Raw genomic sequence first — 18,891 nt, forward strand, 5'->3', positions numbered from 1 at the left:
CCTTTACCCAAATTAACTTTGCAGCTTGGCTTTTCCAAACCTACTATGACACAGTTAGCTCTGGCCCAAGACTGAATAAAAGGGTTTCAGAAAATAACAGTTTGTACCTTTCATGAGAACAGAGACAAAGCTGCCCATGAGACAAGAACAACTCGGTCAGAGTCAGCCCGATCGAGACTGCTGTAATTGGTTTACTCTTCCAAGGTTTCTGATCCCGTTGTGAGCTTTCGAAGAGGGAAGATGTATGATATTATACCCAGGTAATTCAGAATGGGGGTTTTAATGCTTGAACACACACCGCTGATGAACAATTTTCGAATTGTAAGTCAAGTGGGGGTTATTATTTATGTGATTATTTAATTGTACTAAATGATATCCCTGGCAATCGAATCCAATTGTGAGAACCTGTGGCGTCGAGAGTTTATTACAGTGATGAAAAGATAATATTTGTAGATGTACAAAAGGTCCCTGTTTATACCCAAGCTGAACATCTTTTGTTCTTTCCCCCTGTATCCCTCCTGACCCCCTCCATTTGTTTCCACTCAATCTCTTTCTCTGTTGCCTCTCACCCAGTATCTAATCAGCTGTTGGAAGGTGACCAAAACGTTGGACGATTTTGTAGACCTCCAGCCAGAAATAAACAATCTACTCCTTTTTTTTCTGATAACAATGCCTCTTAGTAGGGAGTTAACTTCCATTTTGTCAACTTACACTGGATCAAAGACGGCAAATAAGGGTCATATTTATTGTGTGGAGATCATTGTGCTGGACTTTAATCGGCTTTTATGGAACACTTTGCAATCGCATTTAGCGTTTAATGCTCTTACTGCATTGCAACTAGCAAATACAAGGAAACTGCTGATTCATTGCCTTATGCAAATAAAAAATGGAAAGCTCATTATGTCGTTGTTTGTATTAGTGTGAATGTTAATCTTTTCATCCCTCCTTTAGCTGCTTCCTTCTCTCTCTCTCTCTCTCTCTCTCTCTCTCTCTCTCTCTCTCTCTCTCTCTCTCTCTCTCTCTCTCTCTCTCTCTCTCTCTCTCTCTCTCTCTCTCTCTCTTCTCTCTCTCTCTCTCTCTCTCTCTCTCTCTCTCTCTCTCTCTGTGAATTCTCCTGAGAGTTTCCTGGAGGAGTAAATACATGCAAACTGGTTTATGCGAGTATGTTATGGCGCAGAGCTGGAAGTGGACAGTGCCCTTTTAAAGAGGAAAATAAGTATAAAATGGAGGTAGAAAATATAAACACAACTTTTAACATTCCTAGAATTCAACTAGATAAACCTGAAAAGAGTAAGAGCCTCCGTACATTCCAATCTAGTCATGCTCACAATCTCTTTTCTAGCTTTCCCAAACCAAATCACATATGGACTGTTTGTGACTAGATTCAACAGTCATTATGAGAGTTTTTTTATCTGGTGTCCCTATAACCATGAACACACTTTCTAAAACCATTACAAACCAATTCACATAACTTTATTCCGGTCTGCCAGTGTTCTGGTTAAGCTTTGGTTAGGTTTAAGCAACAACGCCTTCAATCAATTCCTACACCCTACATTGACCTCCAAACAGGGTCTTGCATGGTACAACAATGCAGTCTGGTCTCCAGGAAAATGTTGTTCTCATATAATGACGCTGCATGTTTCAATTACGCTTTAAGGAAAATGCCTTTTCTCCAACATTATCTAGGTCTACAACTGTATGTTTTGATTGAAACGTAATTGAAAATGCAGGTTAGTTGTATGGGAATGTAATGTTTTAGGATACTGTTTTTGATTAATGCAATTCTAGTTCTGCAATTTCTACTACAGTAATTTCTCCCATTACTCATCCAGTTGCTATTTAGACACTAATCTTATCAACAGAAAAAACTTGGATATTGGAATGTATGTGAATGTTAATCTGTTTGCGTTTGGATTTAGACAGAATCCTCTTTTTGTGTGTGTGTTTATCCTACTCACTCAACTGTGTCCTCCCAGATGCACCAGTGTCCCTGGTCCAGTTCTTGCATGTCCAGTCTGAATTTGGCCATGCAGAACTCCTCAATGGCGAATTCATAGTGGGGTCCACACCCTAATGTCGACACACACTGAGACACTGATGAGAGAAAGAAGGGGGGAGCAAACAGAGATGTGGTTGAGTGAAAGGAGAGACAAAAGGGCAAACACTCAGAACTTAGATGTGAGTAGCAATGTACTTTAGCAATGTGTTTGTTCCATTATTATTGTGTGTGTGTGTATGTCATCATTCTACGACCTGGTTTTAGGTTGTTGTGGGGTGAAAGCTCAGCAAAGCATTTGGGATTGAAAGCAGTTACGGCCTTAAATGCGGCCCTCTCTTTTTGGTTCATTGCCGTTTAAGATGTTACATGACACTGAAACACCATCTGCTATCACTCAAAAAGAGTGTTTGGATGCCCATAGAGGTAAATCTAATGAAGTAATAAATTGATAGCATGTTAAACCATGCTTTGGTTAAACCCCTGTATACACAGTGCCAGACTAGTATGTAATGGAACATCTTATAAAACTGATTATGTCTTATAATAACAAGAAATACTTTGACATTTGAAAAAATGCACATTCCCCCTGAGAGTTGGATAAGAAAATTATTCACTTTCATGTATTTGAGCAAAACATGGAGCAAAAACCTGTAGCTGATTAGCATAGTTTAGCATAACAAGAGGAAAACGGTTTGATTGGCTCCATCCAAAGTTGTAGCAAATGTACCAATAACCAGCATATTAACATACCTTTATACTAATAATTCAATTAAAGGAATTATTTTACATCCAAAGACTCAAGATTATACAGCAAAGGTAGTCAGGTGCTTGAGTATTAAAATCCCAGCATACTGTCTTAAAGTTAAGGAACCTTCAGGTTATTAAATGATATGCTTATGCAAATTAAGCTTACATTTAGCTGTAAAGACAATTATGCACTGACAGAATCCGCTTTCATGGTATATATTATTTAAGTTAATTCATTTAGAATCTCAAAACCATAGGTCAACAAAATAACCAGATGATAATGACTAATATAGTGAATTAAATATGTATAAATCAAGATGCTTCAACTGTACCAAACCATTCGTATATCTAGGATTGCATTAATACAACACAATTTTCAAAAAATGTAACAAATCATGCCCGTTTAGGAAGGATTTGAATTATGTGCATTACATTTTCATAATTAATCCTCAATACAACACTTTTTAAAGTAAAATTATTATAAAAAGGTAAATGACTACATTTGTTGGTTTGCTCAAAAACATGTATATAAGTCTATGAAGCAAACACAACATGTCAGTGCAATGTGATGTTGCTGAACAACATCACATTGCACTGACATGTTGTGTTTTCTGAAAAAGTTAGACACAGAAGTGAACAATAAACCTCTAGAACCAACTCCCTTATCATCCTTGACTTATAATTGTATCCTTATATTTTCCCTCCTTCTTATTCCCTGCAGTATACACTTATTTAAAAGCCTCTTTTCACTTTTTTCATGTTTTTTCCCCTTATTCCCTTAAGACAACTCTCCCTTTCTCCCTCTCATTTCTTTATAACCTGCTGTTTCCCGAGTGTAGAGAGTACATCTGCATACATGTATTTGCATCTCTTTTCATCCCTCCTTTAGCTGCTTCCTCTATCTCTCTCTCTCTCTCTCTATCTCTCTCTCTCTCTCTCTCTCTCTCTCTCTCTCTCTCTCTCTCTCTCTCTCTCTCTCTCTCTCTCTCTCTCTCTCTCTCTCTCTCTCTCTCTCTCTCTCTCTCTCTCTCTCTCTCTCTCTCTCTCTCTCTGAATTCTCCTGAGAGTTTCCTGGAGGAGTAAATACATGCAAACTGGTTTATGCGAGTATGTTATGGCGCAGAGCTGGAAGTGGACAGTGCCCTTTTAAAGAGGAAAATAAGTATGAAATGGAGGTAGAAAATATAAACACAACTTTTAACATTCCTAGAATTCAACTAGATAAACCTGAAAAGAGTAAGAGCCTCCGTACATTCCAATCTAGTTATGCTCACAATCTCTTTTCTAGCTTTCCCAAACCAAATCACATATGGACTGTTTGTGACTAGATTCAACAGTCATTATGAGAGTTTTTTTATCTGGTGTCCCTATAACCATGAACACACTTTCTAAAACCATTACAAACCAATTCACATAACTTTATTCCGGTCTGCCAGTGTTCTGGTTAAGCTTTGGTTAGGTTTAAGCAACAACGCCTTCAATCAATTCCTACACCCTACATTGACCTCCAAACAGGGTTTTGCAGTGGTACAACAATGCAGTCTGGTCTCAGTTGCTATTTAGACACTAATCTTATCAACAGAAAAAACTTGGATATTGGACTGTTCTGTGAAACCCAAGATTACCTAAGTATAGTATTACTTCTTTTGAAAAAAAGTATGTCAGTGGTTACAGTATTGCTACTCAGATGTAATGCAGTAAGACAGTGTTATCAATTTCTTGCTGTCGCAGTGTATTGCCCACCAAAGATGTAAAATAAAGAGGTATATTTCAACACAATACTAATACGACACATAAAACATACCTAAGTAACTACTGATCTGCACATTATCTGTTATTTAACCCTAGTATAAGAATACAATAATCCTATAGTAACCTGATTAGTGCATTAGAAGCTTTTGGATGCAAAAAGTACAGACCAATCAATCATTGCTTTTGGCCTCATCAGAAATGTTTTACTCTTAAAAGTGTTAATACAATAATTTGGTAGTGCAAATGTGCAGTCAAGGAATCATTGTAAACATTCAATGAAACACAGCAATACAGTAAACAGTTCTAAAAATAACCAACATCCCTGGTGGCTGCAGAGCCCTCAGGCCGGCTCTGAACATTCCCATAATAAATCCATTCCATGTAAGTGGACTAATTGAACCATAATAATGATGGCTTGGTTGCGTGTATGCTGAAAGCTTGAAGGACACCAAAATGACTACAATTACCGTATCAAGTATGTAACAGAACTAAATAATAGTGTAAGACCGTGTTCAATGATAGTGACACTGTAATACTAAGATTATTATTGATGGAAAATGACCACAGCGGCAATTTCAAATAATTTAGGAACATTGAGAAATTCATTGGTGGAAAGTAACAAATTACATTTGGTTATTTAAGTATTGTACTTAAGTAGTTTTTTGACTTATTTTTACTTTACTTGAGTATTTCCATTTTGCTTCTACTCCGCTAAATTTCAGAGGCTAATATTACACTTGTTACTCCACCACACAGTCACAGTTACTTGGTAATTTGTACATACAAAAACACATGATATGCTGATATGGTATAATGCACTACTGTACTACTTATCTCCACAGTATTTAATGTATAAACATTTGATCCCTATTGACCAACCACAACACTATAGTGCTCTTAAATGTATATAAAATATTAAAGCTGCAAGCAGCGATGATCAGGCCCTCAGACGTCGATGCACTTCCAGGATGCAGCAGTGAAATGCCATGACCGCTGGAGACCGGCAACACGGATAAACATTACGTATTGCATGTTGTGTGATGCGCTGAACATTTTTCTAAATCTTGCACCAACCCCGGAGTCCACTATGTTGAGCTGGAGAACCCACGCTTTAAAGAAAGTGTGTTGCTCTTTACCACGTAGACTAAACATCATAAGGGTCCCCCCTGTTTCCGGAACTAACCTTTTAGATAATGGTTCCCCCCTTAGATAAGGGTCCTCCTTTTTTAGATTAGAGTCCCCCCATTTTAGATAAAGGTCCCCCCTTTTGTCTAGAACTTACTTTTTAGACAAGGATCCCTTAAGGGTACATTAAGGGTATTGTAATCTAGGGATTACAATAGGTGCTCTGGTTCGACTCTGGTGCTCGGGCCCTAATAAAATAATACACTGAAAATATCCATTCTGCCTAACAAGTATCTTTATTTTTATACTTGCAGTACATTTAGGTGATAATAATTATGTACTTATATTGTTCTGGAATGGACCATTGTGCAGAATACATACTTTTACTTTGTTGTACTTGAAGTACATTTTGATATTAATACTTCTGTGCTTTAACTTCAGTACATTTTTTAAATCAGGTTTTTTACTTGTCGTGGAGTATTTTTAAAAACCATAATATTTGCACTTTTTTTCTCCAAGTAAAGGATATGAGTACTTTCACCTCTGGAGAAATCAATGATAAATATTACTGAGAAGATGTAATCCTGAACATTCACGACAAGCTGTAGCACTTCGTGACGTTTCTATTAAAATGCACACAGTTGACATATTGGAAAATTGACATATTGCTCATGTTCATAGATCAACAAGTTGCAGCATTAACACAGAGCCAAACCGAATACATTCAGCAGAAACTTTAACTTTGTTTTGCCAGTTATCTTATCACATGTTTAAATGAAGGCATTGCTGCCAGTACACGAAGGCGGAAGGCAGCAATATCCTGGCCAAATGCTTTCCATTAGGTTGCCTTCAATCTAAAACAAAGTGGATTAGTAAGAGTAGCGACAGAAGTTATGTAGGGCTCCCGGTTCTGGGGAAACAGCACATTAATCCATCAGTGGTGGAATGGAAAAACTAAATTGTGTTGCAAAGAAAAACACCTGTCTAGCTAACCTTTAGGTTAAGATGAAATATCCCAAACAGTCTGTCACAAAATGAGTCACCTTGTCCCGTTGCTAAAACACGTTTTATATACCAGACTTCCTCTCCTCTCACTGTGAGGCAATGATGAATCTGGTGGAAAGGTCATGATTGACTGTAGATTTTCCCATTTCCTCCTGCAACTGTATATCGATTCGGATCTAAAAATAATGCAGTGATGCTTCCTTCCAACCTGACATTAACTGTGAGTGCATGTGCTGTCTGCAGTGTGTCTTATTACTTCCTCCTTCCTGCTATCTTGTCTCTGCAAAAATGTATTGCATAGGCTTTTCCAATGATGTTGAATTCAATTGCTGCCTCATTATGTTCACAGGCAATTGTTTGCTTTTTTTGCTTCCATGTTGGTTAGTTTAGGTTTCTGCAATGAACATTTAGTTTCTGATTAAATGTTGATGAAGAAAACATATCTTGTGTGTTGTGAGGCAAGTCACTGCAGCATTTTTCTGTTTTAATATCAACAACCTAACATTATCTTACATTTAGTAAAATGTTTGTATAGTCCATATCAAGAGAGAGTTCACTGAGGATAAAATATGTTTTTGATTGGGAAATGATCGTGCTCTTTTTTTCAGCTATGATAATAATAATAATAATAATAATAATAATAATAAATTGTGTTTGTAAAGCACCTTTCATTGCTAAAAGCAATCCCAAGGTGCTACAGGAGGCATAATAGAAACAAACAAAACAAACAAAAGTTTAATCAATGATCTTTCACTAATTTCACCACCAAACCATGAAAAGGCTTTTTTTTAAAAAGGCTTTAGCCGCGTTCACACCGGAGTACTTTTCACCGTACTTTTCGCGTTTAGTTCCGTTAGTACCCCTTATGTCGCGTTCACACCAAAAAGAGTACTTAATCTCGGGAACTTTTACCCCCATTTTTAGTGCCTGCTGAGAGATCGTACTTTCCTTGGGGAAAAAAGTGCCCCAGTTCTGATTGGCTGGGCGAATTGCAAACCGCGCCCCGTAAAACTCTGAAATGTTTTGTAGAGCCGCCATTTTATTTGCTCACTACAAAAATCCAGCGCACCAACGGAGAGTAGTTTGTTTTGAAAGCAGTTATGGCAAGCATCAATAAATAATCGAAGCGGTGGAGTGATGAGGAGGTGTCGGCGTGGTAACCAGTGTTAATTTTGGCAGCTGTTTTTGATTTAGTCTTAGTCTTTAGACGAAAATGGTTATTAGTTTTAGTCACATTTTAGTCATTTCTATCCTTCATAGTTTTAGTCTAGTTTTAGTCGACGAAAACTCAAAACGTTTTAGTCTAGTTTTAGTCGACGAAAACTCAAAACGTTTTAGTCTACTTTTAGTCGATGAAAAATTACATTTTAGTCAACTTTTAGTCAAAATGTTTTCTCTCTTTAAACCAATTCAGTTAGGCAAATACAGGTTTCTGACATTGTAATCAAGGTGACAGCATCAAGTGTTGAAATTCGTAAAGCAACATTTCACTCTCTTAACACTTTACTTGTGTAATATCTAGGGATGGGTATCGTTAAGGTTTTCTACGGTACTACTAGTCTTATCAATACTGCTTATCGATCCGGTACTTTAACGGTATTCTTGTATTTACTTTTTATTATTTTTTAAAGGAAAAAACGAACAAATTGTTAACCGAATTAATTGCTTTATTTAAATGTGAAATAAATGAAATATATATAATTATGTTAAAATATTGTACTGTACTTGAGTAAAATGTTGAGGTATTTGTACTTTACTGGAGTATTTAAATGTTTTGCTACTGTGTACTTCTACTCCACTACAGTTCAGAGGTACATGGTGTACTTTTACTCCACTACATGTATTTAATACCTTTAGTTACTTTACAGATGTGGATGAATGATGTGAAATATAATCAAGTGTTAAATCAGACTTTAGTTCCACCTGGAGTAAATTCACAAGCTACCCTGCAGTATACAAAGTCCTTCAAACTAGCTGCACCTTTACCAGCTTTGAGAACACTTTAATGATCAATCATTATAAAACATATCATATATATTATTCTGAAATGGACCAATCTGCACAATGACTACTTTTACTGTCGCTACTTTAAATATATTTTGATGATCATACTTGAGGAACTCTTTCTACACTATGGTATTTTTTTACTTAGCTACAAGATCTGAGTACTTCTCCCACCTCTGCACACCTGATGTGATAACGTTACTCGTAATTGGGGCAACAGAGCTACGAGTTAAGGAAGTCGAAAATTGTGCATTTCTCCGACTGAATATCACGCCTTTAGGCCGGCTGTTTGGACAGACTACTCTACTCGTGTCAACGCGCTAACGCGAAAACATGGCAAACGAGCTTTGTCCACATCGAGCCTTGTAGAGTGTCTCTATACTCTCTGAACTCTCCGTCCCCGGCAGATCTCTGTGTGCCGCTGCAGCGTGTCTGTTAGGCCCCGCCCCCCGCACACAGAGAGACACAGGGAGATCGCTCTTCTGGAGTGAAGAGAGCGGAAATAATGATATTGCAAGTTAGAAATGTAAGATGCATTTTGACAGAAAAGACGAGCAATTGGGGGGAAATACCCTGCATTTTGAATGTCCGATAGTCCACCATTAACACATTAGTCCCGTCTCGTCTCGTCAACGAAAACTAAATATACATTTCGTCAAATTTTCGTTATCAAGAATCTATTTTTAGCTCGTCATCGTCTCGTCTTAGTCATGTAAAAAAGGTCGTTGACGAACATTTTTCGTCATAGTTTTCGTTGACGAAATTAACACTGGTGGTAACGACCGGAAGACCAGTAAATGGTACGAGCGCTTGGATGCTCTGCTAGGCCACAGACCTTTTCTCTGGGACAGCATCGACCTTCGATTCGGGCACGATGGTGTAGGAGGCCGCTCAAACGGCGGATTCAGTGGGTGACCACGACGAAGGTAAAATCAACTACATGCACTGGGGTTTTAATCTGCACAATAATGGTCTCAGATATACTTTTATTTGCGCAGTAGATCAAGCTAGCCATGCTAGGCTGAACTGGCTAACACTGGCCCCGAGCTAGCTACATCTAGCTAGCTAGATATTCTCGGCCGCTATGAAAACGTTTTGACTTGTGAATAACTGTGCAGTGTTTCTGTAATTTGCTTCACTAACTCATGGAACTAATCGTGTGTTTCAGGCGAGGCTGGACAACTCTCAGGATTAGAAACAAGCGAGCTTTCCCTTCCAGATCACATCGCTTGCTCGTCCCCCTTACCAGCAACCAAACGCAAAGGTACACACACTGCAACTTGGTCTTGAAAGAACGTTACGCATCAAACTGATGTTCACAATCACGTTTATTTCCTTCTTGGTACAATTATGAAACAGCGTGAAAACGTATTCGCCTAGACCGGCGTTTACAAATTTTCGCGCCGTTTTTACTCTCTCACAAACATTGTAAACATCCGGGCTAGAGGTCACATGACTTCCGGTAAGAAAACTTGCCTCAACAACATTAAACAAAGTTCAAGCATACAGGACTACAAACAAAGTAGTCCTGTATGCTACAGGACTACTTTGTCCTGTAGCATACAGGACTAGTTTTGTATTTTTGAAGCACTCTTAAAAAATACAAAACAATAAATAAGGGCACTTTGAGCGGTGTGTGTGTGTATATATATATATTTTATGCTATTTGATCCTATATTATCTTCTACTATACACCTGCATTGTGTACACTGTCTTGTCCCGGCCTGCACCCTGTCCAATGTTGACTAGTAAACACATTCCTAGTATGTTGTAAAACTACATGGCGACTAAACAGATCTTGTATCTTGCTTATTTTCCCTCTTAGGAAAGCGGGCACGGGATGTGAATTTCTTTGACACCGTCGAGGCGTTGGAGGACCGGCGTGCCGTGGTGAAAGAGTCGATGCACGGGAATCAGATGGTGCTGTTAACCAAGGCCCAGGAAACGGAGGACAAGATGCTCACGATGATGGAGCGCCAGGCTGAAGTGTTGAAGTGGCAGATGGAGCGCCAGGATGAAGTGTCGGTGCAGGATGAGCGACAAACCACTTTTCAGAATGGGTTTCTGGAAGTGCTTTCCCAGCTAGTGAAAGCCAACAGGTCTTCCTCCCTATAGTTGCCACTGTTAACAATGTCTGCTGCTGAGCCTATCCCTACACCTGGGACAGTTCATTTTGTATTGTTTTTATTAATACTGACACACAACTTCGCAACACAGTGCAAAGTTGTGTGTCAGTATTAATAAAAACAATACAAAATGTCTGCTGCTGAGCCTATCCCTACACCTGGGACAGTTTATTTTATATTATTGTTATTACTGTTATTATATAGTCTTGATACAACTGACACTTTATTTTATATTGATAATGTTAACTTACATGTACAACTTCTATTTTATTTACATTAAAAATGTGAACTTCTATTTACTGTTATGTCTTGAGAGTGCAATAAAGAGAACCTACATGGAGATTAAACAGATCCTGTATCTTGCTTATTTCTCCTGACACTTTATCTTTAGTGACCTGTGTAGCATCCTATACATCACATGTAAGTGATTATTCTGATACCATCATGTTTCATCGGTTATAAACTGGCGAAGCTTTATTTGTCATTTATTTATCATCAATGTTGCAACCTTGTGGAGGAATGGCAGGGGCACATACACAAATATGATAATTTATATCATTTTAAATATTATTTGACCTAAAACTAAATGTTTTTATGATTATCCTCTGAGGAGGACATGGGGATTTGCAAACTTTTAATTCCCCCCCCATTTTACACAACACAAGTCCACTATGGGCCAAAACTAACATGTAGGTTTCCATAGTGTTTATGGCAGACGGATGCAGTGGATCTCAGGAAGATATATAATAAATAATAAAGGTGGGTTTGCTGCTGAGCCTATTTACTGTGCATACAACACACCTGGCACAGTTTATTGTTATTATATTGCCACACTGTACACTATTGTAATGTTGCCTGTCTTGACTGGAAAATAAAAGAGAGAAACAAAAGCACTGTACAAAAGATCAGCTTTATTGTCAAAATGTTTACAATGTACAATTTACACGCTGTTCAGATGCCTCATAAGGGCTGTGCGCGTGTCTTGCCCCCCAGCCTCGGCAATGGCTGGCGCTGGCCCATCAAGCTGGGTCGCCAGTAAGGCAGTCCATTCGTCCCTGTACTCATCATCATTACTTTCACAAAGGTTATGTAATATGCAACATGCTGCCACCTGGATTTTGATCTTGTCCATCTTGCAGTCGTTTCTTTTCATCAAGCACCGCCACCTGCCCTTCAATCTGCCAAAAGCGTTCTCCACCACCACTCGTGCTCGGCTTGTTTTGTTATTGTACGCAAGTTGCTCAGGCTGCATTAACTCAGTTACAAAGCTGTATAACATGAGCAGAAACAGCACAACTTCAGTCGACTCCATCTCCATCATGTCTGAGGTCGGAAGGTAAACAACAGACGCCTAATGTACAGCGAGTGGGTGGGCGTCGCAGTATACGCGGGAAGTTTTTCTTCTTCTTCTTCTCTTGTTTTTGTAGCGGATTGCAAACAACTTTAAGGTGCATACCGCCACCTACTGTACTCGCCGTGAAGTGGTTTGTGGCCTGCCAGTAAACCCAAAGCAGAAGAAGAAAAGTGACATCAGCGACTCATTTGCGTAATCTTCCCTCAGGGAAAAGTACTCCGGTGTAAACGCGATTGGTACTTAGTGCCCTGGGGTAAAAAGTGCCCTGTGCACTGAGTGCCGGAACTAAGTACTGCAAAGTACTTGGTGTGAACGTGCCTTTTGTTATGCTTTTTGGGGTTTCCCTTTCCTGCTGTGTGTTGTATATGTTTCTCTCACACACACTCCCCCACTAAACGAAACGTCTCCATTGGACTAATTTGTTTTAGGTATAAAAACTGAGCATTACAATTTGCAGCAATGCGTGCGACGGTATCGGATGACAGACGTCCTTTCTCTCTCAAACCCTCACTTGATGTCGAGCATGTTGGCCTCACGAGTCGCGAGGGGGGGCTTGGCTCGTGAAGTGTTAGCTGGGGGGGAGGCCTCGGACCCTGGCCCTCACTGCGGGGAAACCATAAGATGAGGCCCTACGCACTGTGCGTGTTATGCGTATAGGGAAGGGCGGCCCTTCATCGTGACATCACTGTTACCCTCACGCTTCGATTGGCTAGTGCTCCAACACACTGTACGTGATATGACCATATGTTCTCTATGTTTTTCAAGATATTGTAGGGATAAATTACAATGCATTATCTCTCATTATTACATGGTTTAGTTGAATACTCGATTCTGATTGGTCAATTCAGAACACGTGACACGTTATTAATCCAGAACAGACAGACCGCTGTCATGCAGATCTAGATCCCTCCGCTTCGCGTCGGGCTCCTGATCAGCCTGTCGGTGTGCTTTTCCCCATAATGACCGCGTCGCTGCACATTATCTCTTACATATTTTCCTGATACTGACCAGACCAACATTGGGTAACTTGTAAAATTAGGTTAGGGTTCCGATATTAATCTTTTTTTTTAGGGTTAGGGTGAGGGTTAGCCCACTGACACACTATGTAATTCTGGAATGCATAAACTTAACTTGACCTAGTCTTAACCTCTTAAGCACGGCGGTCCCCCCATTGGACCCCTCCCACCGTTTTTTTTCCGAGATAATGTCTCAGGGCTTCTTAACATTTATGAAACTATTAATGTGTAGCACCAGATTAACGGGAAGAATCTCAGCTAACTGAAGATATGAACCATTTTTACCAAAACAAAACACAAGTCTCATAAGAAGCGTCTAAATGACCCCTGAGCGAAACAATTCTAACGCACTGCGGCACACAATTCAAGATAAAGATACCCTTATTACTTATCGTAGCTGCACATACAATATAGCAGATTAAAGCTGAGACTCCACTGATTATTTAGGTATAGTATCATCACTGAGTGATCCGAACTTGCGACAGGGGAAGCAAACATAGACATCACAACACGTACCTTTACGGAGCTTTTACGGCAGATCGTCTCACCGTAGCTGTCAATTAGGTCAAAAGACGTGTTCAATGGCATTAAAACGGAAAAAAAAAATACTACAGCTGATCTGTTGATCCATAGGTTGATAATGTACCTGTGCCTTTGAAGAATTTTTTTATGATCCATAATTCCATTTTTTATGTAAAAATCGGAGCGGAAAAGTTAGCTGCTAATGGTAGCCACCATTGCAGCTTCCGGTTTTGGTAACGCGTCACTCTCACTCCTTATTTGTTAACGTTTTGGTGTGTATATAACTTTCCCTCGATTCCATTGGCTCTAGCGATTATAAAGAGATTTCATTCATCAAACTCGAGCAAGGGGGGAGATAGGTCAAATCCACCCAAATGACCCCAGAAGTGGGGTTTTTTGGCTAAATCTCTCTAAAAAGGTCAAATGTCACTTGTTTTGCATCAATCTTGATACAGGGTACTTATTATATGTTGTACTTTGGATTCCTAAAGCTTTTAGTCTACTAACCCATCATCCAAGGGTAGTTTTCACTATAAGTAAAACATAATTTTTGGACGGACACTATAATTTACAGTTTTTTACTATGTAAAATCTGAATTTTCTTTAAAATAAAAAACATCTATATTGATTCTGACTTTTCTACATCCAACTCACAGGTTTATCATTACTTTGAGAATAAAGATGATTAATTTAACCCTTTTAGAAGGGAAGATATGGTCATTTGTTCTGGGAATGTCATTTTCGAGCCTGAGACCTGAAAAACAGGCTCAGGGCTTAAGAGGTTAAAGTCTGCTTCTGTAAATATAAACATGCTCTTATTCAACTTGTCTGGTTGAATAATCTTCAAGAACAAGAGAACGCACTTGAAGTCAATGGCACACTTGTTTCTTGTAAATAGACATTAGATGACTTTTGACCCAACGCATGCTGCCTCTTCTCTCCTCTCTGTGGGGTCTCTGCGTACAAGCCTATCCAGCAGCTAGCTCCAGGGGGCTTGTTGTGTGTGTGCGGTGTGTGTGTGAGATGGAAAAGGACTATATCTATTTATAGCATGTTTTGCTCTCATAATCATCATGCACAAGAAACTAAACTCAGAACGAGGCTAATATAAGTGCCTTACAGCAAGACAAATAGAGCTGCATATTCACACTCACACATTCCTTTACCCAATCACCTTCTTGAACGCATCAAAGCCCGTATTTGCATATTTAACATTTAGAGCACACACAAATTCCTATCTGAAAGTTTAGTTTGACAGCTGTTGATATGCTGCTGCTTCATCACACTGCAAGCCAGTTCTTATAATCTTATCTGGAGCTTTTCCAAGCAAAAGCGCCTCAGGTTATGCATGTTGAGATGCTCATAAATAAACAGAAAAAAGGACAAAATGTTAAAAACTTGAGTAATTACACAAGCAAGGATAAGATGGATCAGAGATGAGGATTCAGTTATTACATGAGTATTAAAAGACACCAGATGTTAAGACCTATCAGATGAAATGAAGGTCAAAATATACACGAGGCAGGGAAAACAAATGTCACTAAACAAAGCATTTAGACTCTGTGGAATTACAATTTTTCCTTCTTTTTCCTCGTGACTGCTGACATATTTTAGTGCGGTAGGAAGTCTTTCTACAGTACTCAATTTGTTACAGAAACATTTGAGAACTGAAAACATAGCACAAGATCGTTGGAGAGCAACTATTGTCAAAATGTGTAGTTTTTAAGATAAGATAAGATATACTTTGTTGATCCCAAATTGGAAAAATATTTAGTTACAGCAGCATGTAAAACAAAGTATTGTATGGAAGCCTGTTTGCGCCACAGGAAAATCCTGTAAGTAATTATTATGACTTAGCTATCTCATTATTATGACTTAGCTATCTCATTATTATGACTTAGCTATCTCATTATAATGACTTATAATGACTTAGCTATCTCATTATAATGACTTAAGCTGACTACCAGCAAGTCAAAGCAATACACTAGCTAGCTGTAAGCAATCCTGATTTTGGAGCACTCTGCTCTTGCCACAAGCCAAAGATTGTTCTTTTGTAGCTTCCTCTGTAGTGTCCATAGGCTTTGTAATATTCTGACTGAATATGTGGATAGCACTGGTTATCAATACTTGTTTATGACTGGCCCACGTGATGTGACGTAGACACAGTATGCGTGCGCAGCCACACAGTTGAGTGAAATTTGGCCTTCCTACCAGACATGAATGTCTATGTCTCCGGTATAACAATAAACGTTTAATATAGCACGTCGTAGTCAGAGTATTGATTGTACATACAGTACAATAACAAAACAGGCTTAGTTTAATATTGTGTGATTCCTCCAAAACCACTAAAATGTCCTTATTTGTGAATCCGCGTCTAAAGTAGTCTTCAATTATAGTATCAATTACTTCAGCTAAATGTGTCCCACACACTTGCTATTGTTGCTTTGGTGTAAAGCAAGGGTGGGGAACCTCCGTCCCCCGGGCCGTATACGGCCAGCGAGACCATTTGGTACGGCCCTCGAGAATTTATAAACACACGCAAAAAAGAAAAAAATGTATGAAATCTAGACCGCAAAATAATTAAACAAGCGAGTGCTTGTTTTTCCTGGCCAAGGTCAGGGTCCTTGAACACAACACGAGCCTAACGTGTCATCACGTGGTATATGTCTCGTCTGACAGGGGTGCAGTTCTGACGGAGAGCACCAGAACGCCGCTCCGGGCCGGGACTTCATAAATTGCAGTACCCATAAGGAGCCGTACACATGCCGCAGTCTTTAGTTGTAAGCCCAGTGGCGATCTGTTCATCTGTCATACTGATCATACAGTCAATAACTTTGTTGTTATTAGCATCTGGTTAGCTAGCTATGCTAACGAATATAAGAAGCTTTTTCTACAACCAGTGAGGTAAAGGCACATCTTTATATGATCATTATAGTTATAAAAACACAAGAGAATAAAGTATAAAATACTATATGACAGTAAAAATAAGTTGTTATTAATAAACAAGAATATAGTTTGAAAGGGGAGTGCTTTGTAAAATATCCATAAAGAAAAATAAAATCTGATTACAGTTCTGTTTCATATGGATGTTGAGAGATGTATCCATAGATCTTCATTTTGCTCTCAAAGTGCACCAGATTGATGCTTTTAACTTCAACATTTAAAAAAAATTCTTCCCGGGGGAGCATGCCCCCGGACCCCCCTAGAGGAGGTTAGGTCCCCCCCAGCTTAAATCATGTTTACATGGATAGGGAACTAAATACATTTGCAGACATCTTGTGTCCATATCTTTCTGTTTTGGTGGTCATGCCACAACGTGCACGTGCACGTGCATGCATGCGCGAGTCATGGTAAGATATCTGGATTAAGAGGTTGCTTTTTCTCTGCACAGCATGAAAGAAAGGCGAAATGAATGGGCTGTGATTTTAGTATTTTTAAGCAGAGGTCAATCATTTGTACGGCCCTCGGAGGATGTTGAAAAAATTGAAATGGCCCTTGAGAGGAAAAAGGTTCCCCACCCCTGGTGTAAAGGGATGAAAGCTAATTTTAAATTGCTCTTATATGATAGTAAGTCATTATAATGAGATAGCTAAGTCATTATAATGAGATAGCTAAGTAATTATAATGAGATAGTAAGTAATTATAATGAGATAGTAAGTCATAATAATGACATACAGGATTTTTTTATTTTTTTTCCTGTGGCGCAAACAGGCTTCCATACTAATGGCAACAAAAAGAAAACATTGCAAGCTCAGCTGTTCTCAGGTTCCTGTCTAGTAAAATTCAGTTAAGTCACAAGTCATTTCTCTCATGAATTTCTAACGTATACCTCAGCAGCATGCCTCCGACCGTAACAAACACAGCATCAGGGGCTGGCAATAAGGAAGCTCCTGAGAGAAAAATGCAAATATCAATATACTGCTTGATGATGTTTCACAGAAGCAGATTGGAGGCGTTTTGAAACATTTCAGTTGTTGCCTCTGCAGCAGTCAACAAACGAGTCGTCCGTGACAGGAAGCAAGTGTATTGAGACTACAGTGGCGAGCCGTGACTTTTATACCTAGGCCCTCTGACCCTTCCCTCGGAAAAAAAGAAGAGTTATTACGTCACAGTGTATACTTCAGCGGAATATCAAAACAGCGGCCCGGGGTGCAAAACGCATCAAACTTATTTGAAGGACAAAGCAAAGTTCAGAGGTAAAATTGTTCTCAACACTGTAGAATGGAAGACATTCGATGGAAAGACTTAAAAAAAAAAAAGAATTGACATCAGAAAAAAGCTAAAAGCTAAAATGTAAAATCTTTATTCATAACAACTGCTTGGGGGAGGTGGGTGCATTTTTATTTTGAACTCATAAGGGTATATTATGTCTTGGCTTTGCATTATGCCTTATAAAGGGCGTTGCCGTTTTAAGTAACAAGTGGATGCTATCACAGGCTGCTAATCGTTAGCTCATTTTTTGATTATCCGGATTAAGCAGTTGACACTGCCAAATGGCGACAGTATGATCCATTCAGCATTTTAACAGCTCATTCGAAAATATATGGGTGACTACCTCCATATTTTACAAAGTGTATGTTCAAGGTTCTTTATTGTCAATCTGACATAGCTACAGAGTAATTATGTAGTTGAAAATCTTATGTCACAGGCTTCTCCAACAATGCAACATAATAACAACATAATAACAATAAGAGCATGAGCAATACAAAAATAATAATAGTTATAAAATGAAATAAAGTTATGATGTGGAATAGTGCAGTACGAGTCTATATACAAGTTATTGGAATGATATATATATATTAGGTATTAGATACATACTACTGAGTAGCAGATGAATGTTTGATGTTGTTTCAACAGTTTAATTTTTTAACAGTCTCACTGCCCGCGGGAAGAAACTGTCTCCGAATCTTCTTGTCCTTGCCAGGATGCTGCGGTAACGTCTGCCAGATGGCAACAGAAAGAACAGTTTGTGGCTGGGGTGATGGGGGTCTTTGATAATCCGTAGTGATTTCTTCCTGAGCCGCTGGGAGTAAAGGTCCTCCATGGATGGCAGCTCCGTCCTGGTGATGTGCTGTGCAGTTTTCACCACCCTCTGTAAAGCCTTACGATCGAGGTCGGTGCAGCTGCCGTACCAGGCCGTCATGCTGCCAGTCAGGATACTCTCTATCGTGCACCTGTACAAGTTGCAGAGTATCCTGGAATCCATTTTGAACCTCCTCAGCCTGCGGAGGAAGAAGAGCC

General features: G+C 39.1%; 1 protein-coding gene across 1 annotated transcript in view; it reads right to left on the reverse strand.

Annotated features, from left to right (window-relative positions):
- ramp1 (receptor activity modifying protein 1) overlaps positions 1-18,891 on the reverse strand; it is a 98,296-nt gene that overhangs the window by 26,127 nt on the left and 53,278 nt on the right. The window contains exon 2 of the mRNA XM_034134178.1: positions 1,959-2,094. Coding sequence (XP_033990069.1) covers positions 1,959-2,094 — 136 coding nt within the window. The remainder of the gene's footprint in view (positions 1-1,958; positions 2,095-18,891) is intronic.

This window comes from Trematomus bernacchii, unplaced genomic scaffold (assembly GCF_902827165.1).
Source record: "Trematomus bernacchii unplaced genomic scaffold, fTreBer1.1, whole genome shotgun sequence".
NCBI classification, from domain to species: Eukaryota; Metazoa; Chordata; class Actinopteri; order Perciformes; family Nototheniidae; genus Trematomus; species Trematomus bernacchii.